Here is a 27,768-nt window from a genome sequence, read left to right on the forward strand (position 1 = left end):
TGTAAGTCATTTTGGGGAAAATACTGATATTCACCATATAGGTCCTGAAGGCAATTAAACATTAATATAAACTTTTTTTTTTTTTTGGCAATTAAAGAGGGAGCTGTCTGAAACACAGACGTGTTTGGGGAAGGATGTCCTCAGTGGGGTGGCCTGGCCTGCATGCTGAGGTGCAGGACAGTGACAGGAGCCGGCAGTTCTGGATGTTGTCCGACGGGCTCCATCCCAGGTGGGTGTGGGTGCTGCCCCGGGAGTAGGGCCTGCAGGATGCTGGAGGGTGTCTCATTGCATCCAGCACACTGCTTACAGCGACCATCAACCCTACTAACCCTGCCTGCTGCGGGGTATGCTCGTGCCCCAGGCCAGCCAATTTCTTTCACAAGCTGCTCGTTTTCAGTGTTGCTGGTTGTGCCGGGCACCGAGATGCTGGCTGGCTATTCGGCAAGCGGGTTTCTTTCCTAGCATTATTCTGAAACATCGCTCACCTCTTGGCAAATCCCCGAGGTGTAGGTGTGGGAGAGTGGGGTGGAGTTCGCCTGGCTTGTATGATGCCCTGGGAAGCAGGGCAGGACCCCCGCCCAGCACTCGTGGCAGGCCATGCTGCAGCACGTTCCCCAAGCAGACATCTTCCTGACACCGAGATCCTGCTGCCTTGCCTGAGACTATGTCCCCTGGGACAACCTGTGTTTCCAAAGCAAGTTACAGAGCAGGAACAAGGGCGATCCGTGTCAGTGCCACCCACCCAGAAGCATGGCCACACATCGCAGCTGCATGGCCACAGGGAACAAAGTAAACGGCGCAGGATGCCATGGACGGCAGCAGAGACAGGCCAGGGATATTGCAGGTAGTACTGAAGATCAGTTTATTTGCTCTATTCCCTCTTCCATAAAACCTAAAACCAACCGACTTCCAGCAACAGATGAGAAAGCAGTGAGAGATTTGGCTCTGCAGCTCCTCCTCTACGCACAGGATCCCACAAAGGTGTAAATGCATTAGTGACGGCTGCTCTGAAAGGCACGCAGCAGCTTGGAGCCCCCGAAGCTCCCTGATGGGAAGGTGTGTGAGCCCAGCAGGACACCCCTCCAGGGCCCGGCTGCTGACACCACACTTCCCACCGTGCCTTCGGGAAAAACTCAGCCAGCGCTGAACATGAGAGACTCCACAGCATGAGCCCTGGAGCCCCCACTGGTCTGCTAATCTCTTCCTTGTGGGGCTGATTCAAGGCAAGAAAACACCCAGGGTTTTAGTTTTGAGGGGATGTGAGGGATGAAAGGGATGGGGAAGATTGGTTTAGTATTGTGATGCACCATCAGTGTTGATGGTACGAGGCTGCTGATCACACGGTGTGGGGGAGGCAGGAGCTGGGCACGGGGAAGGCTCCCAACACCGAACGATGTGCAGCCTGGCGGGACGGATGGCGGACCCACTCACTCCGGCTGCGGGGTGTAACGCAGGTACTTCTTGCCCGACGGCAGGTCCTTCGTGAAGACTCCTTTGGGAAAGAGCTTCTTGGCTTCCTCATCAGGTAAGGTGGGCACGACCATGACACTGTCACCAGGCTGGGGAGCAAACGGGAACTGTGAGAGCAGCAGAGGAGCTGGATGCAGGTGGCACGTCCCTGCTGGTAGGTGACAGTCTCCTCGTGAACACTCAGCCCCAGTGCCCCAGGCATGTCCCCTGCAGTGAGGACTGAGTGGGAGCTACACCAGGAGGTGTGGGTGACGTTGAAAGGGACAGCTGTGCCATTTGCCAGCCCTGCCAAGGGATCTCGCAGCCCAGCTCTTCCCCACAGCACTCCCACAGGAACAGGGAGTAACGAGAGAGGAATTCGGGCACCTCTGTGACGCAGGAGGGAGCACAGTTTGCCCAAGCTGCTCACACATTCCTATTGCTCTGGCACTCCTGCAAAGGCAGTGGCTCCCCCTGGCATGCTGAGCCCCGAGGAAAGGTGTGCTGCCCTGGCAGGTGGGCAAGCTGGCCCCGCACCCCTGGGAGTGCTGCAGGAGACAGGTATCTTCAGAGGCAAGGCTGCCTCCATGCCCTGCTCTGCCCCAAGAAGTGAAGGTGCAGTTCATTGTACATTCAGCACATGAATTCTGGTGTTGAGGGGTGGAGAGGCACAGTGAAGTGCATCAATACCCCGAGCTACTCAGTCTCCAGGGCTTGTGCCTATGGGGCCCTTCCAGCCCAGATGGAGCAGCTGTTTGGGACAACGCTCTGGGAGCCTGGTCCTGCCTCGTAACACAGGAGGACTTCTGCAGGACACCCTGTAACAGCAGGAGCATGTCCTCTGGCTCCACAGCGGCAGGCTTCCCCAGTAACAGATATCAAAGTCAGCGGCAGCACAGGTCCAGGAGCTGAGCAGCTCTGCTGGGCTGAGGAAACACTGGATAGCTAAAGCAGCCAGACTGTGCTGCTTGTTCTTGCTTTTCCCTGGTTGCCCAAACTGTTCTCAGGAGTTTTAAATAATGCTACTAAACAGGGATGGCCACAACTGAGCAACTTCAAGTAGTAATCAGCTGTATACACGCTGAGCAAAGCAGGGCCATGCGCATACTGGCCCTTCCTGGCTCAAAGGCAGGAAAGCAGTGCGCCAGCCAAGGAAGCAGTCCCCCATGCTTGCTGCTTCACTGGCTTTGAGGGGACTCTGGCACACTGACACCTGGTAATGCACTTTCTTATCACAGACAGCAAGGGCAGGACCTGCCGTGGCCCAGAGTTCAAGTACTGATAGCCAGAAGGGCCCAGCACTGGTGTCTGGTGGCACCAGGGACCAAGGGCAGGGAAGGGAGGTTCCTGTGGCTGACCCCAGACTGCAACAGCCCTGGGAACTGGGCTGGGATCTAACTCACATCCCAGGACCCCAGCGGCTTTCAGCACCCCATGGATCCCCCTCCAAGGGAGGCTGGTTGACATTTCAATGCACATTTTCAGTGCCCAGCTGTGAGATCTGCTCCCCTCCTCACCTTCCAGTCCACAGGTGTAGCAACCTTCTTGTACGCTGTCAGCTGCAGGGAGTCCACCACTCTCAGGATCTCATCAAAGTTTCTCCCAGTGGTGGCTGGGTACAGGATGGAGAGTTTCAGCTTCTTATCCGGGCCAAAAACAAACACCTGAGCACAGGGAGACAGGGTCAGGGACTGGGCAGATGATGTTTGTCCAACTGCCCCACTGGACCTGCTCAGCGCTGCTGCCCCTCCCTTTCCTGGGAGGTGGCCTGCTTGATCGCCAGGGGAGATGCCACGGTGGCAATCTCCTAGAGCAACAAGTGATGCCCAGGCACAGGGAACACGGTGTTTGCTCTGGGAGCTCCTGTTTCCAATGACAGCTTGTTCTGCTACCAAAAATGCTTCCTCCCCTCGACCTGTGCCCTTTTAATGCAAGCATGGGATGGGAGAGGGAAAGTCCAGCAGATCGAGCACTTTTGTCTCCTATGTTAGGACAGGCACAACCGAGATAAGGTGGCAGCAACAGCAAGACGGAGCTGTTGCCAGCAGGCCAGCACTGCATCAGCCTCTTCCTGCAGCACGACCGATGGCTCTAGCCCAAGGAAGTCAACTTAGCTCCAGAGGATGGTCATGTCCCTTCAGGTAAGCTGCCCCTGTCTTCAAGCCCAGCCCCAAGGACACAAGGCAGGACGGCAGGCGATACCTACTGCTGAGAAGGGTGCCACGCAGGGCCTGGTACTTACCACACGAGCGGTCAGGGGCATGCCGTCCTTGTCCCGCTCATCTGGGTCCAGCATGCCCAGCTTGACAGCGAGCTCCCGGTTTGCATCAGCAATGATGGGGAAGGGGAGTTTCTCCTCAGGTTGCTCCCCATTGTACGCATTGATGTCCTGCAGAGACAAAACCACTGGCATTGCTCATCCTCCCTGCTGTGGGTACCATCAGAGGGGACAGAGGCCAGGCAGGGAGCAGTGCAGGCAAGCTTTATGTGTGTGGGGCAAGCTCCTGCAGAGGGGCCGTGCAAACACATTCAGCAGCTGCTCTACAAGAGCTTGTGACTTGCTTGGCCCCAAGGTCTCAGTCTGGGACAGCACAGCCAGGGGCTCATGGCCTTCCATGAAGTTTCTCTGCATGACAAACCAGAAACCTGTGTGCCAGGCTGGAGTCTGTCTTGTTCTTAGAGGTCAGTTGTTTGGCTGTCTATGCTTACACTGTGTCACTAGGCTCTGGAACTGCCTGTGGACCAGCTGCGAGTATGGCAAAACAAGGAAGTCCTGGCCATGCCAGTGACCTCGGGGAAAGGTGGTTAAATCTCCCTGGAACAGAGGTGTCCCTCTTCCAACCCTCTCCCAGTAAGTGATCTAGCACTACTGACAGATGTGTTGGTGTCACACCTGAACTGGGCTGTGCTCTTAAGCCTCTAGTGGCAGAGCAAACCAGCAACTTTACTGCTAACAAAGGCCAAGTGCAACAATTCACAGGTCTTGTGTGAGGGACCAGCTCCATTCAGCAAGTCACTCCTAGCCTGCTTAGTTAAAGGCTCCTAAAACCAGAATGAAAGTCTGAGTGCAGGTGCTGGGACACTGCACCTTTCTGAACCATGGCTGGGGCAGAAAAGAAAACCATTCCTGTCCACAGCTGTGCAAGCTCTCCCTTGTGACCACAGTTTATGAGGTTGCTCCCTGTGCTAGCCCAAACTTGACCTGCTCCACAGGGAAAACTATTTTGAGCGTCTCTGAATCTGGTCTGGACTCAGCCAAAGCATTCAAGCTATTCTTGTACTCTGCAGTACCACCCATACAGGTTACACCGAGCCACAGCAGGGCTGGGAGGAACCTGCTCAAGGCAGCACAAGCCGAGCAGCTGCCAGCATTAAAACAAATTTAATTCAAGGTTTCTGCCCCAAAACAGCTGCCTGTTCCTTTCAGCCTTGTTAGCCTCTGGCTCCAGTGCTGACACAACCCTCCCACACACCACTCTGGTGCATTATCAGCTGAGCTGATAATCTGAACGTACAAGCCTCTCTGCCTTACCCGGGCTTTCAATGTGGGGCAACACATTGGGTCCTGCTCAGAGGGAACTTGGGGAAAGTAGAGATGAAAATGCTGCCCCTTGGTGCTGCCCACTGCGGCTCAGAGCAGGCCAGAGGCAGCAAGAGCAGGCAGGCCCTGCACCACTACTCAGCCCTCCTAGGCCAATGGTGGTGACAGGAAGAGCTGTAACCCTGCCCTGGTTGCTCAGGAACCTGCTACAAGCAGGTCAAGTGGTGTACAGGTGGGAAGACGTCTCCTGTACAGCTTTTCTCTTCACTTGCTTTCTCCCTGGGCCTTTCTGAGTCAGCTCTGCACCGCAAAAAGGGGCTGTTTATCTCTGCTGGGTTGTGGTCAGACCTGCCTTGGAAGGAAGGAATCGCTTCTGTTCTCCTGCAGACCTGCCTTGTCAAAGCAGATCAGGGAAGAAAAGCAAAGCCAGAGAGGCCAGCCCAGGCAAAACGCTTCTGAATGCCCCACAGAGTTGCAGGAGGCTGTAAATGAAGGTCAGACAGTGACACTCTCCCCACTTCTCTTCCAAGTGGAGGCTGGGGGATGAAGAGAGCTTCTAGAAGCAATATCTGAATCCTATGGACTGTAACTTGTTCCAAAATGCAGGCAATTTCATGACCTGGGGATCTTTGTACAACAAACAGCCTGACAAACCCTGCCCTATTTTGCTTGAAGACACCAAATACTCACTTGACTTCCCTACAAACTATTTGTCTTTCCAGAGTCCAAGCTGAAACCAGACATCACTGGAGCAATTTATTCACCCCTAACTTGCCGAAGCAACGGCACCAGTGGCTAAAGAGAGCACTGAAACCTCCTCTGACATGCACAGCACGCGCCAGTCAACCCTGCTTAAGGAGCTTAGGCATTCAGCCAACCCCTAGAGAAGCAGTGCACAGACTGGGGAGGTAGGAGAGCGGGATCAGTCCCCAGCAGAGCTACAAGCTTATTGTGAGCCCCGGAGCAAGCCTCTGGGTCTTGGCTAGGGATGGACAAGAACAGCAGCGACATCTTCACTGGGAAAGCGAGGCTGAGCAAAGTGATGGGAGAATTATCAGCTATACTCTGGTTCCACCTACCCACTGAAATTTAACAGCAAAGCAAGAAGTTTCTTTGTTGTTTCATGCAGATTTCAGCCATCCCTCCTGCCTACTTGCTTCCTCACAGACTGTGCTCCATGTAAAAACAGCTTCATCCTCTCGCTACTGCTAGGAGCTTCATCCAAAGAGAAAGCACAGGTATGTGAAAGAACATTGCATGGAGAGGTCTGCCCAAAGTTTGGCTCACTCCTAGGGCTTCTCTCTAAGTTAAGATCTAGTGAAAGAAATTGCAGTTTCTAGATCTCACTCTAGCATTTAACGAAGACTGCTTCTGCCCAGACAGGCAGCTTCTGCCAAGGGTTGGTATCTCTGTTAAGCTCTTTTCTTTCTCACGGCTGGGCAGGAGAGCATCTGGGGCACCGCCCTGATCTCCGAATTGTGGCAGGCCCTAACACTTGCCTTCCTAGTTCAGCTCTTTAGCTCTCCACATTATCTGAAGTTCTTCTCTGCTTTATCAAGGACAAAGGAAAAGGACCACAAGTATGGGCAAGGTTCAAGAGCAAAGCAATCGCATCCCTGTCCTCTTGTGTCCTCCACGATGCACGCATGCTGCGTTCATTGCTCTTCTGTGCTCCTTGCACTGCTCACTGTGTCGCAGCCTGACATGTCCTCTCATTCCCAGGATAAAGAGCCCCAGTTGCTCTGCACTGAAGCAAACCTGCCCAAATCTGCAGGCTGCTTTGTTCCCTTGTTCCCTCTCTGCACCTTTTCTTGTTCCCCTGTAGTCTGCAAGATGGGTGATTTCAAACATAGGCTGCACGGAAGACTCCAGTCTGCTACGGATTTATCCTCGCCAATTGGATCTTTTGCTCTGGAGGGCTCTCTCACGGTTTTCTTTTTGACAGGTGCTGAGCTGACGTTTCCAAAGCACCGTCTCCAAGGCCTCTCCCAGCCTGACAGAAAGCTCCCCACAGCTTGGTCCGCTGCCCTCTGCCTTTCTCCACACCTGTTCTGGAAGGTTTTCCAAACGTGCTATTCTGCCTCGCATCAGCCAGCGTAGAGAGGCTGTTCTGCAACTTCTCCTGGTTTTACCTGAGGTTGCAGTGAACAATTCCACAGCATCAGCAGAGTCAGCTCGTTTTTCATCTCTCTTCCAGATCACCTGAGTATGCTGAACCCCACGTGCCTCTGCAGATCCTTGAGGGTGCTCACCGCTTCCCTCACTTGACACAAGTTATCGCTTCCTCCTGTCTCCCTGCAGAAAAGAGCCTGTCCTTCACAAAGCTGACTTCATTGAGAAGCTTCTTAGAAATGTGAGGACTTGGAATAACTGTAGGGTATTGCTAACTTTTACAAAGGGTTTTACCCAACCAGGAGATGAAACTCGCTTACAAAAGCAAAACCCAAACTTTCTGTTATATTTGATGGGATGTTATCTGCTAATTTGACTGGTGGTTTCAGCCAATTTGACCAGCACAGAAATCTCATTTACTGGTGTGGGATTTGTACGCTGTTTTTCCCAGGCCCTTCTGAGGCTTGGTGGGACATCAGCCATGCACCACTCAGGTATGAAGGGCAATTTAAGCAATAAGGCAATTATGTAATTTCTAAAGACAGATTTGAGTGGAAATTTCTCACCTTTATTACCTGCTATTGCATGCATGTGTGAGAACATTCCCAATTTTAAGAGCAAAGAAAGAGGCAGGTAATTCACCCAGGGATTTTTATGCTCTGGCCACATCTGTCTGAAATGCTCATTTTAAACCCCTACTACCTATGAGCCCTGGAGTCACACTCCCTGGCAGGACACCATTGCTGAGGCTGCATTTGAAGTTCTTAATTAGCTCCTTTCATGTTCCTTCAGCAAGCTATTTAGCTCCCATCTTTTTTTTTTAAATTCCCTCATGATGGTTTTGTATTTAAGAGTCTCCTACTTGTGGTTTTATGTTTAACAAGCCCCCATTTCTTCTCTGTTTTCTTTTCCCAGCCTAGGCATGAATCACACCCTTTGAAGACTGCCTGTTTGCTTCTGATGCCTCCTTTCCTGTTTTATTACAGAACTTTTTGAGGCTCTGTGGATAGACTGCCTTCCTCTGAGATTTTGGCACCACTTCCATACACGTTTTACCCATTCAGGTACTGGTGGGAGAGCAGTAGTACCATTTTCTTCTGATTTCAAACTATTAGTGCATAGAGTGCCCTGGACTTTGTGAAGTGCTCCATGAAAAGATGGAGCAGACCTTCCTGTTCCTGCTCTGAATTTCAGCCCCTCCTAGCTAACATACTCTGGGAGTTGAGATATGTAGTTCCGAGCCTGTGCTCTGCTCTGTGCGGGCTTTTCCTCTGGCCTTCAGAGCAAGACAGCAGTGCAAGCTCTTCTTGCACCTCCCCACGCCCCATACCTTGCTCCAAGACAGGTGGTCTTGGACACTGTCAATGGAAAGGGCGATCATCTTCACATTGCGCTTGCTGAACTCGGATGCCAGCTTCGCTGCCCGGCCAAGCTCTGTGGTGCAGACAGGTGTGAAGTCCCGTGGGTGGGAGAAGAGGATGCCCCATCTGAAAGGGAGCAGACGGCATTAGGGTGAGATGTCATTCTGGTCTGTAATGCAGACAAAAAGCTGTAAAGATTGCACTGCACGGAGACTCGTGTGGGAACAGCTCATCTCTCTGCTAAGTGGAAATCCTGTCCTGGGAACTCTGGGCTAGAAGGCTTCATGAGATGAGCCCTGCTCCTCATGCTCTGAGGAACCCCCTGCACCTCATTCCCCCTCTCCCTTCCAGGATCCCACAGGGGATGCTGGTTCTTGATGTGGAAGTGGACACCGTGCCAGGTGAGGAAGTTTGGGGGAGCTGTGTGTAGACTGTGTACCCCAGAGACCACATGTGCAAGGAGACATAGATGCTAACCTGCCAGCCACGTTATTGCAGAGACCATTGCTGATTTACACGGTTATTTGCTATCCAGTCTACCCCATCAACCACCGTGAGGAGAAATACCCATGTATGTTGCGCAGCTTCAAAGAATGGGATAGGAACAAGCCATAACCCAACAGCTGCTAAACATACTTAATGAAAAAAATAAGTATTTCAACACATTATGGCTACCGTTACAACAATGCTGCCACCTCGCTTTTGCCCACTGTTTCCCATCAGTGGATTTTGTAGTCTTTAGAGTAGGCAAATACAAGTGACCCCACTTTACAGGTAAGGCAACCAGTGCAGAGGAAGGTAGCAATGCAGCCTAGCTTATGTCAAACCAGCTCTCAGATATTTCCAGAGGTTCAGGCAAAGCCACCTCAGCACGTAAAGTTCCCTGCTAGGGACTTGTCGCACTATTTCTCAGCTCAACGCTCAACAGGGCTTACTGCACCACTCTTCACCTGGCCCCCAGTGCTCAGCAAATACAGCCGTATGCCGCAGCAGCTGGGGGAAGCTCTGCCTTAGAGATTTGGGAACGGAGCTGGAGGGATCGAGCAAGGCATGCTGCAGCTCTGCCAGGGCTGTGCGATTGCCATGGCTCACCATTAAGTTACTGGGCAGCTACCTGGCCACTGGTGCTACAAGCCTCTTTGTACACTAAGTATACTACCTGAATAAAGAGGCAGCATTCGAGTAGAAGCTGGCTGAGAAAGTGCCCCGTGGGTGATCAGGCTGGAACAGCCAGTTTTAAGGCACCCTGCAGCTTGCCTTCTCGCTAAGAGAGCTCCTTTTCTCCTTTTGCCAAAGCTTGCAACGCTGACAGAAGTGGACACAACCTGCCAAGCGCTGCTGGGAGCAAGTCCCAGATGTCCTGTGCCAGCACCCTGCTGCTCGCTCGTGCCAGAAACGGAGCAACAAGCCTTGCATGAAACAGCGCCTGAGGGCACGTGGCTTTCCCTGCCGGGCTCCAACAGGACCAGAGTCCTTCGGCGCTGCCCCGTTACGCACCTTCGCGCACGCAGGCCCGCTCAGGCCCACTCACAAGGGACGTAGGTGCCACATGAGCTGGTCTCTGGGACCGGCCTGCACCAAGTGCTGCTGCTTTGCCCTTCCTGGGGCTCTGCTGCTTTCAGAGGCCCACCCCCCTCTGCCTGGGGGCTCGGCTCGCCCCGCTGCCCCGCAGCCCGCAGGAGGGGATGGGGGAAGGTGGGCAGAGGTGCCGCGCAGCTCGGGCCCCTGCGAAATCGCCCTGCCCGGCGCCCCCCCGCGCCCCCCGGGCACAGCCCTGAGCGCTGCGGCTCGACGGAAGATGCACTTTTTGGAAGAAGCTCGCGGCTCGGAGTGGCCGGCTCTGCCTCCCCACGGCGCTCCCAGGCCTGCGGGGGGGGACCAGCCGGGCCCCCGGGGCCGTGCCCCGCGCTGCTGCCCGGTGAGCGGCCCCTCGCCCCCGCCCGCCCCCCCGTCCCGCTGCCCCCCGCGGTGCTCACGAGTCTCCTAAGAAGTCGTGGAAGCGGATGCGGCCCTGCGTGGTCTCCGCCTCGAAGTTGGGCGCCTCATCGCCCAGCAGCAGGCCCGGCATGGCTACGGCTGCTGCGGCGGTAGCAGACTCCGCTCGCTACCGGCGCTCTGCTGCGCATGCGCGGGGCTCCCGCCGCGCTTTACGGCCGCCGTCGCCGCCGCCGCGCTTTACGGCGTGGGGGAAGGCGGTGGGCAGGTGGCCCCGCTCCCTCTGGCTTCGGTGGCGGCGGTGATGGCGACCTACGTGAGCGAGCTGGAGGCGGCCAAGAAGAGCCTGAGCGAGGCTCTGGGCGAGAACGTGAAGCAGTGAGTGCGGTGGGAGGGCGGCCGGGCTGCGGGACGAGGCCGAGCCGCGGTGGGGGCGTCCTGCCGGGCCGGACCTGGGCGCTGCGCGGCTTGTTCGTCTTTTCCCGGCTTTGTACCGCCCCTGTGCGGGAGCCTCAGGGCCCGGCTGGCCCCGGGCCCTTTGCGCTGTTGGGGGAAAGCAGTGGGTTTAGGGACGAGGCTTTTCTTTTGGTGTCTGCACCTTCCCCGCTCTTCCCTAGGTACTGGGCCAACCTGAAGCTCTGGTTCAAGCAGAAGATCAGTAAGGAGGAGTTTGACCTGGAAGCGCGGAGGCTTCTCACGCAAGACAATGGTAAAGAAGCAATCTAGTGTTTGTTTTCCTGCTGGCTCTAATGTCGCCTTGCCCCTGCTAGGCCTGGGGGGAAGCCCCTCCCTGCTGCACGTTGTTTCCTGAACGGGGAAGTTGCTGTGAGGGAAAGAATGGCCAGGGCCCTGGTAGCAATAGACTTAAAGAGGTGGGAGGTGTCCTGGCCTGCAGGGGAGAGTCTCTTGGTGGTCCCAGCACTGAGAGGAATTTGGCCTTGTGTAAATATGGTAAAAAGGTAAAACATGCTACCCTAACAACAAAAAAGCCATTTTTTTTAATGTCACTGTAGCCACCCAGTCCTTTCTGTACTGCACCCAGTCCCTTTGGCAGGGACTGAACTGATGGTGTAGCTGAAGCGTGGGAGGGAACCCCCAAATTCACCTAGGCAATTCTGCAGTAGGCATGTCTCCTTCCCGGCCTCTTGGGGTGGCAGATTGGAGTGCTGAAGGGTAAGATTCCTTGTCTTTGCCTCTGTGCGGGTCTGCAGGCATTGCTGAGTTCATTGTGGAGGCTTCTGACTTCGACACCCGTGATGCCTGCCAGGAAGGGCAGGGAGTTTGTTGGTGCTTGTGTTCAAAGGCCAAAGAGGATCCCCTAACTCTGACCTTGCTTATGAAGTTTGTATGCTCTTTCTAATGCGTAATTATTCAGTCTGTGCTCTGGTAACCCTTCTGCAAGGAAGCTATGTTTTGCCTAGAACATATTTGTCTTAACTGCACCTTCCTGGGTCTAGCTCTTACTGGTCCTTCCCTAGAAAAACCAAAAGCCCTGCTACCAGAATCCTGCGTGGTAGGAGGAACAGCTGATCCTCCTCTGACTAGCTGAATACACCAGATATTTTGTATTGTGTGCTGTAGGACTGGATTTGTGTGTGTGGCACACTGAAAAGTAACCTACTTGTGTCCATGTTACGTGTAGTATCCTTGTTAGTGTGGCAGTAGCAGATTCTGGGTCCAGTAGAAGAAAACTCTCAAAAAAAGTTGTGCTTATGTAGCAAAGCACGGGGGTGAAACCACAACTGTGGAAAGGCGTAGCAAGCTGCTTTAAGATGGCTTTGTGGGGGTGCCTGTGGGCACTGACATGTTGCTAATGACCTGTCTGTCTTTATGCAGTCCACTCTCACAATGATTTCCTCTTGGCTATTCTTACCCGATGCCAGATCTTGGTGTCCGCACCAGGTAAGTCCCAAGAAGCTTCATTAAAAACAATGGAGTAGTAATGCTTTGCTGTGTTTGGGTTTTGTACAAAGTACTTTGATTTTCTGAGCCTTAGTACTCACATTCTTTTTGCTGCACAGGCAAAAGGGTAGCAAAGCAGTGATCCAGCTGATTTCAGCAGAGATGCCTTTGGAAACAAGCTGTGTGTGATAAACTGGTTTGATTTCTGGATGGGGTGTGTGCTGTGAGCTGAGGTGTGAAGGGGGATGGTGTGTTTGTTTGATGTGTTTTGCTTGCCAGTTCCTCTCTCTTCTGAAATTGGTGATGCTCTTTTTTCATTTCTTTGCTGGGGATACCATTCTGGGGAACTGGATCTTCCTGACTGATCTTGAAATCAAGTACATATCTGATAGAAGAATGCTTACACTGAGTCTTGATAGAGCTATGGCCAATTAACCCAACCATCTGCGGATAGTTAACCTTTTAACTTTGTAAGCATTTAGAATGGCTGCCATTGGGGTTGCAATATACATTTTGTTTTGTCTTCAAAAGAACTATCAATCTAGAGATCTGATAGGAAGGGCAATTGAGCTGCAGTTCAAGATACAAAACTGTTGTGTAGTAAGGGAGAGAAAATTGTTACAGCTCTGATGGCCCGAGACCTGAGAGAAAAGTTTTTTGGCAAGAGAGAATACCTGTTATTAGGGTACCTGACATAGCTAGAGGAAGGAGAGAAAACTGAAAACTGTGGACACCTGCATCTTTTCAAGTCCTAGCTTAACTATACCAGCTGTGCCAATTGAATGCTAACCTCCCCCACCTCCAAATGTGATTTGTTTGCTCTTGAACTTCACAAACATCTTTTGAGTCACAGACTTGTCCTCCTTAGTGGTCTGTACTCATGTAATTCAGGTTTATGTCTGAATCTTGGTCCTCCTTGCTTTTGACTTGGAGTATTTACAGGTAAATTATAAAAAGAAAGCACAATCCTGTCAGTACTACCTGAAGTAACTGAGTCTAAGTTAGGAGGGGGAGAGTGTCTGCCTTCTCCAAGCTCAGCACTGAGCTGCTCTGAGTGTTGGAGTAGAGATCATGGCTCAGAGCTCTTGCTTCTGGGCGGCAGCAGTCAGGTTAGAGCCCGTCGCTGTGTGGCTGAAGTTGGGCTTGTTTATTCCTGTGTGCCCCACTCTGCGCTTAACTGTGTTGTATTTCATTTGACTCTTTATCCAGTCTCTTAGTCTTGTGCAGCTCTCATGCAGCCGTCCAGTCAGGCTTCAACTTCCTTGGCTTGATTAGCTCAGATATGTCAGCAAACTCTGCCAGCTCCCCAGCTGGCCTTTTCTCAAGGCTCTCTAGGAATATGTTAAAAGTACGAGCCCCTGCACGGAGCAGCGCGGTGCTCCACAGGTGCCTTCCATGTGCTCATTCTTTCCTGCCTGAACCTTTTCAATTTCGGGTCCTTGGAAGGACCTTTCCTCCTGTCCCATTGAAGCGTACTCTCTTGAAGAGCCCTTCTTTGTAGTGCTTCAGCAGGTCGGTGGCAGCATGTAATGGAGTGACTGGCTACATTACCAAGTGTGTCCAGGGATCTGCATGAGCCAGCTTGAAAAAAAAAAATAATCAGTTTCATCATGTGTGTGTTCTTAAAGGCATGGTTTAGTGCTCTGCAGTTAACAGTACGTACTCTAATCCCTTCTAGAGTCTCTGTTTTGCTCTCCTCAGATCAATGCAGAGTCTTCCAATGATTCTGGAGCTAATCTTTACTGAGAGACCTCTTTCTGGGCCACTGACTGGCGCATCTATTGCACACACATTTTACTTGCCAGTCTGCTGTATGTGACATGGTGGATGGCACATGCAAGCCCAGGAAAGTGCAGTATGAGTGGAATGCTAGATGTTATGTCTGTTTCTTTTTCTCCCCCTACATGCCAGTCTGACATCTGCTATTTTGTTACTGTTTGTTTTTTTTTTTCTTTCTTCCTCCCCCTGCCCCCCATGTAAGAATGGAAAGCTAACAGGCTTTTGTCTCCACCACTGTCTTCTGGGTAGAGGGTGTTTACTTCATGATTCGTGGAAACAAGTAACCTTAAAGAAGTGTGCTTGATGCACTTGGCACGCCATCACATGGGTTACTGAAGTATGTATTTTCCATCTTCATGTGAGAGAGACGAGGGGGAAAGAACAGTCTTTAAAATGCTATTTTGTAGTTAAAAAATAAAATTAAATTGTGTGGTCAGTGTTAAAAGCATACCTGATATTGTGGCACTTGGAATAAGAAACCTTGGGGAAGGTTTTCTTTAATAATAAGGACTGATTGTAATGTATGTTGAACCAGGCATGCAAACCCATCTGATCCAAATTTTGTTGCCTCTGGTAGTAGTGGTTCCACCTGGGCTTATAGGGGAATGCTGGGTGAATGTGACCCTTTGTGAGAACGCTTCCCATTTCCCCCTCTCATCTGCTTAGGCTGTTGGTCATGCAAAGTTTAAATCCCAGTTCAACAGCCTGTGTGGCACGGGGTCTTTAGTACTTGGTGGTGGAGAGGGAGGGAAGTTCACGTCTATTCCAATGTGAAGGTGACCTGTTGCTTTGATTCCTGCTGAGCTCCCACTGAGGGTACAGCAGGATCCTGAGCAATCCTAAATACAAATGCACTGCCCTTTGTAAAAATGGGTGATGTTGTTCCCTCTGGTAGCCACATGTGTAAAGATACCCATAAGTACTCTAGTGGCACCCAGGCATAACATAGCTGGGAAGCTGTGGAAGTGCCTGAAAAGAGGAGCTTCCTGGAAACATGTTGTCCAGAATACTAGAGAGTGCCTTAATGGTGATTTCAGGCTGGCTACAGCAGCCTGAGCAGTGTGGCATGCTTCCCGTTACGAGAAAGTAATTTTCTTTGGTATTTTTTAGCAGTATTTTCAGAAGTGCTTTTCTGAATTTTTCTGTCTGGGGTTTTTCTTCCCCCCAAAATGCCATCAATAGGAACTCCAGTTTAAAGCCTTAGCTAACCTTGCATGGACTTGGTCATGAAGCTTATCTTGCTTGTTGGACAAATGCAAGCAGTCAAGTTAGCAAGATCTCTGGAGATACTACGTATCTCACTTGAACTGTTACCTCCATCCTTAGCTAAATGTTAACAGTGAAACTGAGACAATTGCAAGCACTTAAGTTAGCGATGTAAAGATTTAATTTATTTCCTAGTAATCTGGAGCCAGCTAAGAGGTGGTTCGGTGAATCAGAACTCATGCTAGGGTAGCAGGAGCGCTTTATTTTATCAGGGTTGCCCACAGACTTTGCTTGAAGGGCTGCCAAAACCGTGAGATGGTCTCAGGTTGCTCATGTTCTCTCCAGAGAGCTGGGAAGGGAGGAAAAAGGAAGAAAATGAGAATGTGAGTTCTTGACAGAGGAGGGTCATCAGAATTTGTTTGACTAAACCCTTGTCCCTGCAAGAAGATAGCAGAAAGAACAACTGAAGATGAAATAAACAAGGGTGGGAAAACGCACGTTTCCTGCACCTGGCTGCTTTTCTCTGTTGTGACTTTCTCTGTGTCTTTGTCCTTCCCTTCTGTGCGGGGCTGGTGCAGCACGTCAGGAAAGGCTGACACGCTCTGTCTGGACTGGCTGCTGTCACCACTGCAGAGAAGTGGCAGCTCTTAGAAAAACATTCTTATCTGTTGCTCATCTTTGAAGGCATGTTAGCAGCCATTGCTGTGGTTTGTTAATCTAATTTTCTTGTTAGCAAGATTAAATAAAAGCTGCTGACATCTCTCTGAAGTTTCATGCCTGAGCCAACACAGTCTTGTCATTTGTGGCCAGGAAGGCAAGTACTGGTTTTCTTAGAATACTAGAGGGAAATTTTGCTTTCTTCATCTAGTGCAAGTCAGACTTGGTAATATGAAAACCTGGAAAAGGAGCTAAAAAAGATTCAGCTCTGGGCTCATTCTAGTGGGGAGTAGAAGATAGTATCTCACTTCTTGCTCCTAAGCCAAGTCTGGCTAAGTTTTTGTTAAGTGTGCAGGTTGAGATTCAATTAAGTTGCATCTTTCAGATCTACTGTCAAAGCCTAAAAATTCAGTTTCCATTTAGTTTAAAAGTTACTATATAAGGCATTTTAAAAATTCAGACTCTGCTCTAACCTATTCATCTCTAACCTGTCAGATTAAAGGGCATTTTTTATTTCTGCCTCCATCCATTCCACTCCCTCTGTCTCTGGTACCTGGCCACACAGTGAGCTAAGGATACTCTTGAAAGTGGGGCTGTGAAGGAGCTGTATGAGGCTTCTGACAGTGAGGAAGGGCCTGGGCCAGGGTGGCGTTGCAAGCTAGAGAGGTGTGCTTTTATTGAAAGTTTGAAATGAGCTGGGTAATTTCTGTGTGTATCCTTAACACACCTAGTCCCGCCTGCCTAGAAGGGATCTGACCTGCTATGGAGGAGAGGCGGAGGAAAGGACTTGTCTGTAAAGAGCAAAACATCTTATGAGAGAGGTAGCATTATTTTGCTAGATGCTAAAATGTAAGCCCTGAGATCTTGATGAAGGGCAAGTGTGATCCTTGAGATGATTGTCCACGGTGCTTTCCCACACCCCTTCACTGGGGCCTCTCCTGTGATGTTGTAGTGATGAGTAGTGACACCAGCTTTACGATTTTTTGGGAGGGTTTATCTACTAACTTTTAATTTCTGATAATTGACTGGTGGATTTTGACAACAGGGTTTGTTGTAGACAAACCTCACTTTTTGCCTCACTAATATAGTTTACTAATTATGTAGTAACATGTAACTAAGTATGTAGTAACAACTAATGTAGTTGTTTTCACCTCGGTGATAGGATACAGCTAAACTTTTTAGTAAACTTCTTTTCCTAGGGAGAATATGCCACCTGTGTGTGTGTGTATAGGTTGTTTCTGGTCCCTTCTTAGCAGCTGACCACTCGGAAATCCTCTGGTTTAGCCTGATTCCTAAAGTCATGTTTTAGAAGTGTTTTTTTTTTCATGGCAGAGGACACTGTGCTTGTGTTCCAGCCATGAGTGTGGGAAGCTCCACATAGCCAAGGGCTTCCAGCCAGCCTCGTGCCCTATAAACCAGGCTGTAGTATAACTGTACTTACGAATTCCTGATCACAGCAAATTAATGTAGTTATGAGAGCCAGAGGTAAGCAGGCAGGTTGACGTGAAGCTGGTGTTGAGCTGTGGCCACCTGCAGTAACAGGAGAGAACCAGAACTGGTGGTTTGTGAGTACTCAGTGAATGTGCCTGAGGCTGGCCAGGCGGTGGGTGGTGTGGTGGGGGATGGCTGCTGTCACCTCTTGTCATTGTCTAGAGGAAGTGGTGAATGCTGGCTCAGGCATGGCCAGGGAACCTCTGAGACGTTGCCATGCTGTCAGCGCTGCCTGGCAGGGAAGCTCCAGCCTCTGCTTTGGGGGTGACTGAAGTTCTGTCAGAGCTGAGTTGTCCAAGCTCCCTGGAGGTGGACAGGGACCCTGGCACAGGGCACGCTGTGCTCAGAAGGAAAAAACCCTTTTTCCTTTTGCACAGCTTGCTTGCTGTGCGAAACCAAGGGAGGAGGATACTAATGACGGAAATCAGAGGCTGCTTCTGTAGCCACGAGAGGGCTGTCCAGTCTTTGGGTTGCACTTCCTCGTCGCTGTCAGCAAGCGCATGTGCATCCAGTGCAACGTATCTGAAGGAGTTGTTCACAGATCGGCAGGAAACCTGCTAGGCTGTCCCTGCCAAGCTGTGTGATTATCAGGATGTGGTTTGGCCTGCTGTAGGTGTAGCTGGCAAACGGCGCACAGCGGACTTCTGAGCAGTGTCCTCAAGGTGATGCAGCCAAATGTACGTATGTGTTGGTACTACACAGTAATGTTAGTCACAAGCTCACTGCTCACGTTGGTGCCACCCTGCTCCTGGGTTCAGCAGCCTTTGCAGCTCTTCCCACCTCTCCTTTCCCCTCGGCGTAACAAGGCCGATCAGCCATGATGTTTAACAAGGGTCCGAGGCAAAGCTTGCTGAAGCTGATGGGGAACTGTAAAGGCAGATGTAATGAGTTGGGCTGTTCAGTCCTGCTGGTTAGCATCTGACCTGATCCAGGAGCTGGTGTGAGGAGAATCCCCCTCTGGGCAAGCTCCTGTCATCCTCCTGATGGAACAAGTCAATTGTTCCTTCCTTGGGGTTTTCCTTGGGAGCTGTGTGCATCTCCTTCTGCCATGGGTTTGTGTGTGGACAGAAATTTCTACTTACGTAATGGGTCATGAGTGAGTCAAGCTGAGAGGGGGCTGACAAAGGAAGGGAAGGGCTGCTAAAAGCATTCTCCCCTGAGAGGGTGAGTTAGCATTTGGCCTTAACCCAAGATCAAGGGTTTTCTAGTGTGGACAGTTTCATTCTGGCCTAAATCAGCAACACCTATAGAGTGGGTTTGTGTGTGTGTGTTTGTTTGTTTTTTTTCTTTTCAATTTGTAGAAGGTGCTGGATCTCTGCCATGGCCAGGTGGCTCTGCAACTAAGCCTGGAAAACCCAAAGGAAAGAAAAAGATTTCTTCAGTTCGACAAAAGTTTGATGTAAGTGTCCACGATAAAATGCTCGTGGCTGACCTTCTATTGGGGGTGAAGGGCTCTGCGCAGCATGTAGGTTTTGTTACTACCAGGGGTGATGAGAGTCCCAACATGTGCAATGCTGTATGTCTCCTTTGTTTTGAGTTCTGGGTCGTGGCAAGAGCTGGGGGTTATTGGCTGCTGCCTCTCTTGTGGAGGCTTCTTGGGAGAAAGGCTGCGGTCTGGCCTGGCTTTGTTAGACACCATGGAATCTGTGGAATAACGCCTAAATGTTGAAGTTGCAAAAACTTGTATTCCAGGAGCTGACAAGGAGTAACTTTAGCTCTATGGACACTGCAGTAACACTTGAGTGGGTCTTTCGTAGTCACATTCACCTGTCACAGTCTCTGTAATATCTTGTTTGTTTCACACACCTGCCAAATTCTTGAAGCAAAAGTGACTTCCTTTAATACAGGTGGTCAGGCAGAACTCTGTGATTTTTCTGATCCCTACCACGGGACTCTGTAGTCCAAAGTGTTAGAAATAAGATGTTTCTTGGATAGCAAGGTTTTTAGAGGGTCAAGGTTTTTCAGAATTGAAAATTCTTTGCAAAGATGCTGTCTTCTGGTGGGTGGCAGAGAAACGCGCAAGATCCAGTTTGCTTTGCAGCGCAGGCTCTGTGCACCCATCTGGTACTGTCACACATCTGTTCTGTGGTTGTTTCTGTGCGGCCAGACTGGTGTGGAGAGGGCCTGGTGTGAAAGAGGACCCGGATGGGGCGATGTCTTCAACTGGTGGGGTTTGATAACGTGATTCAAACTGAATTAACAGTTTGTTGAAAGGGAGAGTGGTCTGTCTCTTACTGAGCCAGACCTAGTAGGTGTCTGAGCACATCGTGATCCAGTTCGGTTCTCTGATGAGGCAGAAGGCTAACCAACCGAAAAAGACTCCAAACCTCAAGTTTTTCTTCTTGGTTTATTTAGCTGTATCAGCATTCCTTGCGGTTGGATGAATGCCAAAGTCAGCATGAAGGAAGGAGAGGCTGGGGATAGGGGAGAAGGGTGTGCTCAGCCACAGAGCGTACTGCACTTCCAGGGACTGTAACTAGGCGCTGTGTGTGCTTCAGAGACCAGTGTTTCAAAGGGGTGTGAGTCCAGTGGAAACTTTGTTGTAATGAGAAACTGCTGAAACGTTTTGTGGTGTTCACAGCTGTTTCTGATGGCCATCTGTGTTACCTTTTTGTTTTAAAAATTCCTTGTAACTTTCCAGTAACCAGTAGAGGAAAGTTTGAGAAGCAAGTCATCATGTAGTAGAAGTCTTGAAATTTGGTATACTTGGATAACTGTACATTGCACCGCATTTCTTGTGTGTTTATACATGTGTTCCTGGAATGCTTGGTAGCAAGTACTGTAGAAGTGTATGTTATGATTAGCGGGCTTGTCTGTTACTAGTGGAATTCCAGACTAGTGTGAACCTGAAGTGCCTTGTTATTTCCTGATATTTCCCTTGCTGGTCAGAATAACAACTGCGAATGACCACCGGTTCATTCCAATTGGCTTCTGCTCTCCCAAACCAAATTCTTCTTAAGAGTTGCTTACATTTTGAAGATATTTTTTCCCAGGCCTACAGGCATGTAGCTTTACTGTAATGGAATCATAAGTCTTCAGAATTACAGGGAGGGAAACCTGCTTTCGAATTATTAGTGGGTGGATTGTTTTTTTGCTCAGAGTTAAATGCCACACTGTCCTTTGGATGAAGCAGCCCCCCCTCCTTTCCTGAAACTAAGATATGAGGAATTCACTTTGCTGTATATTCATTGTTTATATTTAAAGTATGTGTTTTTCTTGATGCCCCATGAGAGCCTTGCAGCAATCTTCATTCCAGAGCCACTGAATTTGTGGCTTGGAGGGTGGAGGGACAGGAGCTGTGGGAGTACTTGATCAGCCAGGGTCACGTTGTGGGTTAGGGCTGAGTATGGCACATCGTTCCCGTCAGCTTTTTTCTTCCCTTTACCTGGGGACTGAGACTCGCCCGGAGTCACCACAAGCCCTCAGAGCTTGAGATACCAGCACAGAAAGGGAACTGTGCTGGAATGCATGTAGCCTGGGAAATGGGGGTTGCCATTTTCTGGTATGAATTCCTGTTCTGGATTGTTTTGGTTTTTTTCTTTTTCTGAATAACTGAGTCAGTTCTGAAAAATAGCCATAATCCATTTCTGAATCTGGCTGCTCAGTAAGACAGCTCTGCTTAGAGTGTTGATAGTGCACGGGGAGACTAGATATGAAATTTGGAACTGGAATTTGGCTAAGTTGTTGTTTTTAAAGCTTTAAAGAAATGTAAGAATCACTTCATCACACAAGCTTAGAATCATGGGTTTTAATCTTGATGGAAACTGTACACTTAAGTGAAAATACACCCTTCTGTACGAGCACTGGCTAAAGACTCACCACTCCTCAGCACAGAAGGAGGTGACAGAGAGATGTGAAAGTGCATAGAATCATCACTGGTCTGGGTAGCGTGAACAGGGACGGTGACTGACCACGTTTCAGACTTAGAGGATAATCAAGCAAATCTAGCAAGTTGGAAGTACAGAGTGAACCAGGGGAGGTGACTCTTTGTGTGGTGTGTGGTTATGCTGTAGAATTTCTTGCTGCAGGATGTTGTGGATACCCAAAGTTCAGGTGGCTCAGGGTGCTGCTGGACAAGTTTATGGGCTGTTTAATAAAGGGACACCAACACTGGCTCAGAAATTTCTTTGGTCACAAATCGTTGGGGGCTGGGAGAGTATCCTGGGGAGGAGTATCGCTCTGCTTGTCCTACTGCGAGGTTTTTATAGGTGTTTGCTTTCCGACTGGAGAAGGGACGTTTGGCTTGATGAACCAAAGGGTCTGACAGAGTATTTACCATCTTACGCTTTGATGTTGTGTTCGTAACAGCACCGCTTCCAGCCTCAGAATCCACTCTCTGGAGCCCAGCAATTTGTGGCAAAGGATCCTCAGGAGGATGATGATTTGAAGCTGTGTTCTCATACCATGATGCTTCCTACACGTGGCCAGTTAGAAGGAAGGATGATCGTAACTGCATATGAGCATGGGCTAGACAACGTCACAGAGGAGGCAGTGACTGCAGTTGTGTATGCTGTGGAGGTGAGACTGGGCTGGGCAGCAGTGGTGTTCTCATGCTACCAGCAACAGAAGACGCTGCGTGCGGTGTGGGGTAGCATCCCTTGGTGGGGAGAGGAAACCTGCTTCTCTAATTGCCCGTTTGCCTCGGGAGGAGTAAGGTGAGAATCAAAGGGCTTCCAGGCTTGTGGCATTATAGATGCAGAGTTTTGGATTTCTGCCTGTGAGTGCTAATTTTGAAGTACTTGCATATGAAGAGCTCCAGGCATGCTTAAGTAGCTGCTTTGGAAAACGCAGCTCCTGTCACTTAAAAGCAGGGACAGGATGGGAGCTCCAGTTTAAACAGTTCTATCGAAAATGTTCTGTTTATAGATGCAAGTATCTGGCATGGAAGTGGTGACAGCATTGTGTAATACCCGCAAGTGAAGTGCCTGCTGTTGCAGGGTTTGCCCGTCAGTGCGTTACTGACATATCCCAGGAATGACACAGCCATTACTTGCAGCGCTGATGTGTGGGTGATTTTTCTGGAGTCAGGATGTGGAGGGCAACCTGAATTCCCCGTCTGGGAGTGAGGCCAAATTAAGAAGCAGTTGACTGCTTGTTTTGGTTTTTTTTGGTTTGTTTTTTTTTTCCAGACAGTTGCATCTCCAGCACTTTCTAGGCAACTGAACAGTCTTTTCACGGTAGTTTTAGGGCTAATGTTTCAGTACAAGTGTAACATCTAGTGCCAGTTATGAAATCTCTTAACTCTTTATCAAAGGGATCAGAGGCTGGGAGTTTCCTAGCATTTAAGAAACCTCTTTGACATTTGAAGCAGAGCATCATATATCAAAGTACAGTTCACAGGCTAACGTATACAGTACTCATATAGTGCCGTGTTCTCTGTGTCAGGTCGTGAAAACATACTGTACCTTGTCCAGATCTTGGTTCCCTTACGTCTTTAGGTCCTTGTGGTTGTAGCAGCACTACTTCTGTCTTGCCAGTTGGGGAGGCACTTCTAACAGCTGTGACTTGGCAGAGTGAATAAATCAGCATGTGTAATGAGATTGTTTTTTCACTGCAGAACCACCTTAAGGATATTCTGACATCAGTGATATCCAGGCGGAAAGCCTATCGTCTGAGAGATGGCCATTTCAAGTATGCCTTCGGAAGCAATGTTAACCCTCAGCCGTATCTGAAGAACAGTGTTGTTGCTTATAACAATTTAATCGAGTGGTAAGGAGCTCTCAGCACACTGCTAATTTCACATGTAGTTTGCTAGTCCCAGAGTTACTCCATGGTTCGGTTTCTATTTTTACTTAGTCGAATCTGTTAATAATGGTGTTTAGCTTTCACATGCTGAGAAGGCATCAGCAGAGAGGGCTGAACAGGGAGGGAGAATGTGGAGATTTCTCAGCAGTGGAGTTTAGGACAGTGTTAAGTCTCTCTTCCTTGCCTGTGCTTGTCCATCAATTTATGAAGGTGACCCCTGGCCCTCTGAATGTCCATATTTACTGCTCTTGGAAGCTGTATTGAGTGACGCAGGAATTGTGCTGCTCTCAGGGAAACTGCCCCTGGGCAGAAGAGCCCTGCCTTTGTGGGAGCACTGCTGTTGTGCAGTAGGAGTGAAATGTTGGTGAGGACCTGTAGGACATTGCCACCCTGTTGTTTCCTGCATCCAAATGTATTTATGGTTCCTTGGCACGCCTTTCCAGCTAGCAGAGCTTCAAGGTCGTCCTTGTTTTCCAAAGTCTTAACGTCACACAGCTCGTGCTGTGCATCTGGCAGTGTGTGTGTGAGAAGGCAGTTGTGTTTGTCTATGGCAGCTTGTCTCAGTTGACAGGAGGTTGTGGGTGTTTTTAAGATTTGATTATAGCACTACAAATGCAATCCGCTCCAAACAACTCTGCCTAACGGCTAATGTCTTTCAGTTCAGTGTTGTGGGTGCCTTAATTTTTATGCTGGGTAGAAACTATTGGCTATAAATAACAAAAGTTGCCAGTTGAGATCAGTTAAGTAGGTGTGAAGCATGCTGAGGATCAGTTTGCACTATTTTTTTTGAAACTGGAATTTTAAAGAGGTTTTAATTGCAGCTGAAGTAATTTCATGTACATAAGGGCTAAGTCAGCTGGTACAGAAAAGCAAACCCTGGGGCTAAGCCCCTGCTGTGTGACTTCCAAAGTTGAGCCTGTTTTCTTGACTGGAAGGTTTTACTGCCTGCTCTGCCTACAGCCCTCCAACCTGTGCGACACCTTCTGCCGGTCAGAATCTGGCTCCCCAGCCCCCGCCCGACGATGCTGAGCAGCAGGCAGCTTTACTTCTCGCATGTTCTGGGGACACTTTACCAGCATCCCTCCCGCCAGTGAACATGTATGACCTTTTGGAGGCATTACAGGTAAGCTGTTCGTGTTACTCTGTCGTGTCACAGGCAGTGCTGTCCTGAGCACCACCTGCCAGTCTCAGATTTGGTTTATATGTATGGCGGGGGATTTGGTTTCTCCTCCTACTGTCTTTTTCCTTCTTCCCTCTTAAATTTACAGTTCTTTAGCTTTGATTTGTTCCTACTATCGGGCAACAGTTAACATACAGTCAGCTCGTGGTTAATGCCTGTTCTGCTCCCCTTGGTCAGAGCTGATGAGGAGATCCCTGTCTCTTCTTACAGCTGTGTAAGAAGGGTGAGCTCTTCCTCTGTAGCCAGACTGCAGTGATTGTATCAGAACAGAGTTAGACTGCAATTTTGACAGCGATGCAGCAAAGGGACTTGCCTGGCATGTCCCTTCTCACTCCTCGTTGTTCCACATGGGTACTTAGAGGAATACTTGGTCCTGGCATGCAGGCTGTTGCCATGGGGTAGCGATGATCAGCCCAACCCTGGGGAGGTGTCTAAGGCAGGCCGGATGAATCTTCCTGTGGAGATGTATGCCTGTGGTTCCTTCCCTCTGTGGCAGCTCTGATGACGTTCAGACTACTTTGAATGTGTAAAATCAGCTGTGAGAAATTCTGCGTTGATCTCCACTAATGTGAACAGGCCTTGGGATTTTTGTCTCAAGGTTGTGGAGGCAGCTGTGCAAGAGCTGTAATCAAGCATTTGTCTCGTGTTTAGTCAGAGTTGTTGTTTGCAAGATTTTGATGACAAACTGTTGTTTGTCATTGCCAGAGCCAAATGATGATTTCCTTACCATTCTGCTCCCTTACAAAATGGCCTAACAGGTGGTTGTTCTGTGCTGGCTGGGGTGGCAGTGCTGGCAGGTTGTAGCTCTCTTCTCTGCAGGGCTGACGCTCTGGTCATCCTGTAGCAGAGGGAGATTATTCCATGGGCAGTATAGGGAAATGTGTACAAAAGCATGAAACTTGTTTTCTAACGTGGATCTCCAGGTGCACAAAGAAGTTATTCCTGCGCACACTGTCTACGCTCTAAACATTGAGAGGATTGTCATGAAACTTTGGCATCCAAACCACGAGGAGCTACAGCAGGATAAAATTCATCGCCAGCGCTTGGCGGCAAAGGAGGGCCTTCTACTCTGCTAGAGCTAGGCAGCCACGTCAGGCCTCAGGTGGCTACGGTGCTATTCCTTGGACTTGACACGCAGATGCTTCTTACAAACCTGTGTCAGCATTTCAAGGATGATGTAAGTGATGAGTCAACTTTTCCTATGGAAATATGACTGAGTTGTGGTACACTTTCTCTGCTTCCCCAGAGTCATGTGCCACGGAGTGCTTGCAGCAATGCCATTGAATTGGAAAGGAGAAACAAGAGACTTGTTTGCAAAGACTGTTTTTTAGGAAAAATAAATGTTAGGGTGGAAAGAGTTGGTTTTAAATAAGATGTATTTGTGTTTTCTTTTGTGAGCATGGGGAATCCCCCTCCTCGCCCTCCCCTCTCAGGTAGTTTCCCTTCTGCTCGGTCTCCAGGGGCCTTGTCCAGCTTCCGTTGCAGTTGGTGGGATCCTTTTCCATTCGTTTAACTGGAAACAGAATGCGTTTCAGTGAAGATGAGCAATTCTGTAAGCTGACATTGTTCTTCTACCAGGGCAAGTCTGATTAGAAACTCTGAGAAAACAAGGCAAAAAGGGAAAAGCCCTTTGTAGCCTGTCTTTTGAATTGTTTTGCATCACAAAACACGAAGGTGCGCACTGTTACAGGAATCTCTCACCGGTTACCAAAATACGCAATAAAATCGGGGTTGTGAGGAGTGTTTTCTTACCACCCTAGTCCTTGACTCCACCTTGTCTTGTAGTAGTTGCGAACAGATGTTCTAGGAGCTACTGGATGTATGACAAGAGGCAACCTCTGTGCCTGTCGGTGCAGCTAATGATTTTTGGCCATCCCAGCAGGCAGCTTGACCATCCCTGAGGCAGGGCAGCAACTCCCACATGCATACACCGATCCACTGGCTTAGCCTTGCGGACTCCTTGGATGTGCAGCATGAACAAGACATCTCGTATATGTCGTTGTAAAAAATATGCAGCCACGCCAATCACTGTGCGAAAGGGGAGATTCCGCCTGCTGTGTTCCAGGTGGAATTTCTGGCTTCCTGAGTCAGCTATGTGCCCTTCAGATACTGAAGGGAACAGGCTTATTATACCGTAAGAATTCTATTAAAATGTCTTAATTACTATATTACCTGTTTTTAACCACACCTATGGAGGTACCGGCTGAAGGATGACTTGGCTTATTGTGCCTCCAGACAGCGGAATTGAAACAGCTTCCTCTGGGGGAGTATAGAAGGGGAAGCTTGTGGTTCCCCTCCATTCTAGTTTTCCTCTGTTTGGGAAATACTTGTGTAGGACAGCTGTCTTTTTTCCCCTCTTCTTTGCATTTTCCTTCTCTACTGTGTCCTCAGGACTGAAAAAGCTGCAGGTCCCTGATGTTTCCTCCCAGCTACCTTTTTAAAAAACTTCCTTTCTTGACCCCCATGACTGTTGATATTGGACTGGAGTTGTAGCGAGGGGCTGTGCAGCTGTTACTGTGTTCCTGGCTTTCCTGCATCCCCTTGTGGGATGTGCTGTGGAGTCAGGCATAGCAAGTGGCAGAGCCTGTGCAGGTATCGGTGGCTCTCACCATGAGAAGGTGCTTCTAGGTTTGTGAAGAACCTGGGAAAGGCAACAGCAGAGAACTACGGCAGGGCCTGGCGGGATGAGAGCAACTGTACTTGGTAGGACACGTCTCTTTAAGGTATGGCATGTGTAGTTAAGGGGAGTGGGAGAGAGGAGATGGAAGATTTCTTTTGGTCCCTTTCTCTCAACTGCCATTTTTTCTGTATTTAAGCATACATTGCGCTTCAGAGTGAGCCTTAGCTTAAAAGTTGACCCCAGTGGCTTTTACGTGACAGTTTTGGGTTTTTTTTTTTAAAGCAGCATTGAATCTGAGTAACTGTATATGGTGAGATCATAAAGTCACCCAAAGCATGGACTCTGGGGTGTGGGAGGGGGATTTCCCAGATAGTTGTTATGCTTCTGGTGTAAAATGAAAGCATTAAGTTTGTTTGCTAGAAACTTTGGGGCAGCTCTGAGGATTTCTGATGTGAAGGCAGCACGCAGCCTCCGCAGCCCCACAGGCGACTTCTGAAGCAAAATACTTTAAGTACGGCACAAGAAGTGCCTCTCTCTTCTGTTTGCATGTGCTAGGGGAAGGCTCTACAGACAGCCTCACGTTCTGAAGAGCTGAGTCGTCAATTCCACACTGAAAAAAGTGGGTTATCCGGTACACCTGTTAGACAACAAAGGCTGGAATAAGGAAATCCTGTCAGCCCCATTTCTCAGATCGGAAAACTGTTCTCAATGCACTTTCCCACAAAGTGTGAGGTCTCATGAGAAATGGTGCTTCATGGACTTTTGGGGTAGTCTAGCTGGAAGGGATGTC

General features: G+C 49.6%; 2 protein-coding genes across 2 annotated transcripts; one reads left to right on the forward strand and one right to left on the reverse strand.

The window, feature by feature from the left end:
* Window positions 1–838: 838 nt before the first annotated feature.
* PRDX6 (peroxiredoxin 6) lies at window positions 839–10,599 on the reverse strand. The gene is made up of 5 exons (XM_080407345.1): window positions 10,440–10,599; window positions 8,433–8,589; window positions 3,692–3,838; window positions 2,967–3,113; window positions 839–1,559 (listed from the first exon to the last, which is right to left on the reverse strand). The coding sequence occupies exons 1-5, from the start codon at window positions 10,529–10,531 to the stop codon at window positions 1,428–1,430; spliced, it is 675 nt and encodes a 224-aa protein (XP_080263471.1). The 5' UTR covers window positions 10,532–10,599; the 3' UTR covers window positions 839–1,427.
* Window positions 10,600–10,612: 13 nt separating this feature from the next.
* Window positions 10,613–25,730, forward strand: TADA1 (transcriptional adaptor 1). The gene is made up of 8 exons (XM_080407347.1): window positions 10,613–10,776; window positions 11,016–11,107; window positions 12,235–12,300; window positions 18,735–18,832; window positions 21,742–21,951; window positions 22,991–23,142; window positions 24,139–24,301; window positions 25,282–25,730. The coding sequence occupies exons 1-8, from the start codon at window positions 10,703–10,705 to the stop codon at window positions 25,432–25,434; spliced, it is 1,008 nt and encodes a 335-aa protein (XP_080263473.1). The 5' UTR covers window positions 10,613–10,702; the 3' UTR covers window positions 25,435–25,730.
* The last annotated feature ends 2,038 nt before the right edge of the window (window positions 25,731–27,768 follow it).

The sequence above is a fragment of the Falco punctatus genome, assembly GCF_963210335.1.
Source record: "Falco punctatus genome assembly, chromosome: 11".
Classification (NCBI taxonomy): domain Eukaryota; kingdom Metazoa; phylum Chordata; class Aves; order Falconiformes; family Falconidae; genus Falco; species Falco punctatus.

Bases quoted from the DNA above. Each gene is read 5' to 3' on its own strand.
- PRDX6 (XM_080407345.1), bottom strand. From the start codon at position 10,531: ATGCCGGGCCTGCTGCTGGGCGATGAGGCGCCCAACTTCGAGGCGGAG. The intron at 3,114-3,691 runs GTAAGTACCAGG...CCCTGTGCTCAG, and splicing joins TGCCCCTGACCGCTCGTGTG to GTGTTTGTTTTTGGCCCGGA. The intron at 1,560-2,966 runs GTGAGGAGGGGA...TTTGCTCCCCAG, and splicing joins CTACACCTGTGGACTGGAAG to CCTGGTGACAGTGTCATGGT.
- TADA1 (XM_080407347.1), top strand. From the start codon at position 10,703: ATGGCGACCTACGTGAGCGAGCTGGAGGCGGCCAAGAAGAGCCTGAGC. The intron at 10,777-11,015 runs GTGAGTGCGGTG...GCTCTTCCCTAG, and splicing joins CTGGGCGAGAACGTGAAGCA to GTACTGGGCCAACCTGAAGC. The intron at 23,143-24,138 runs GTAAGGAGCTCT...CTCTGCCTACAG, and splicing joins TATAACAATTTAATCGAGTG to CCCTCCAACCTGTGCGACAC.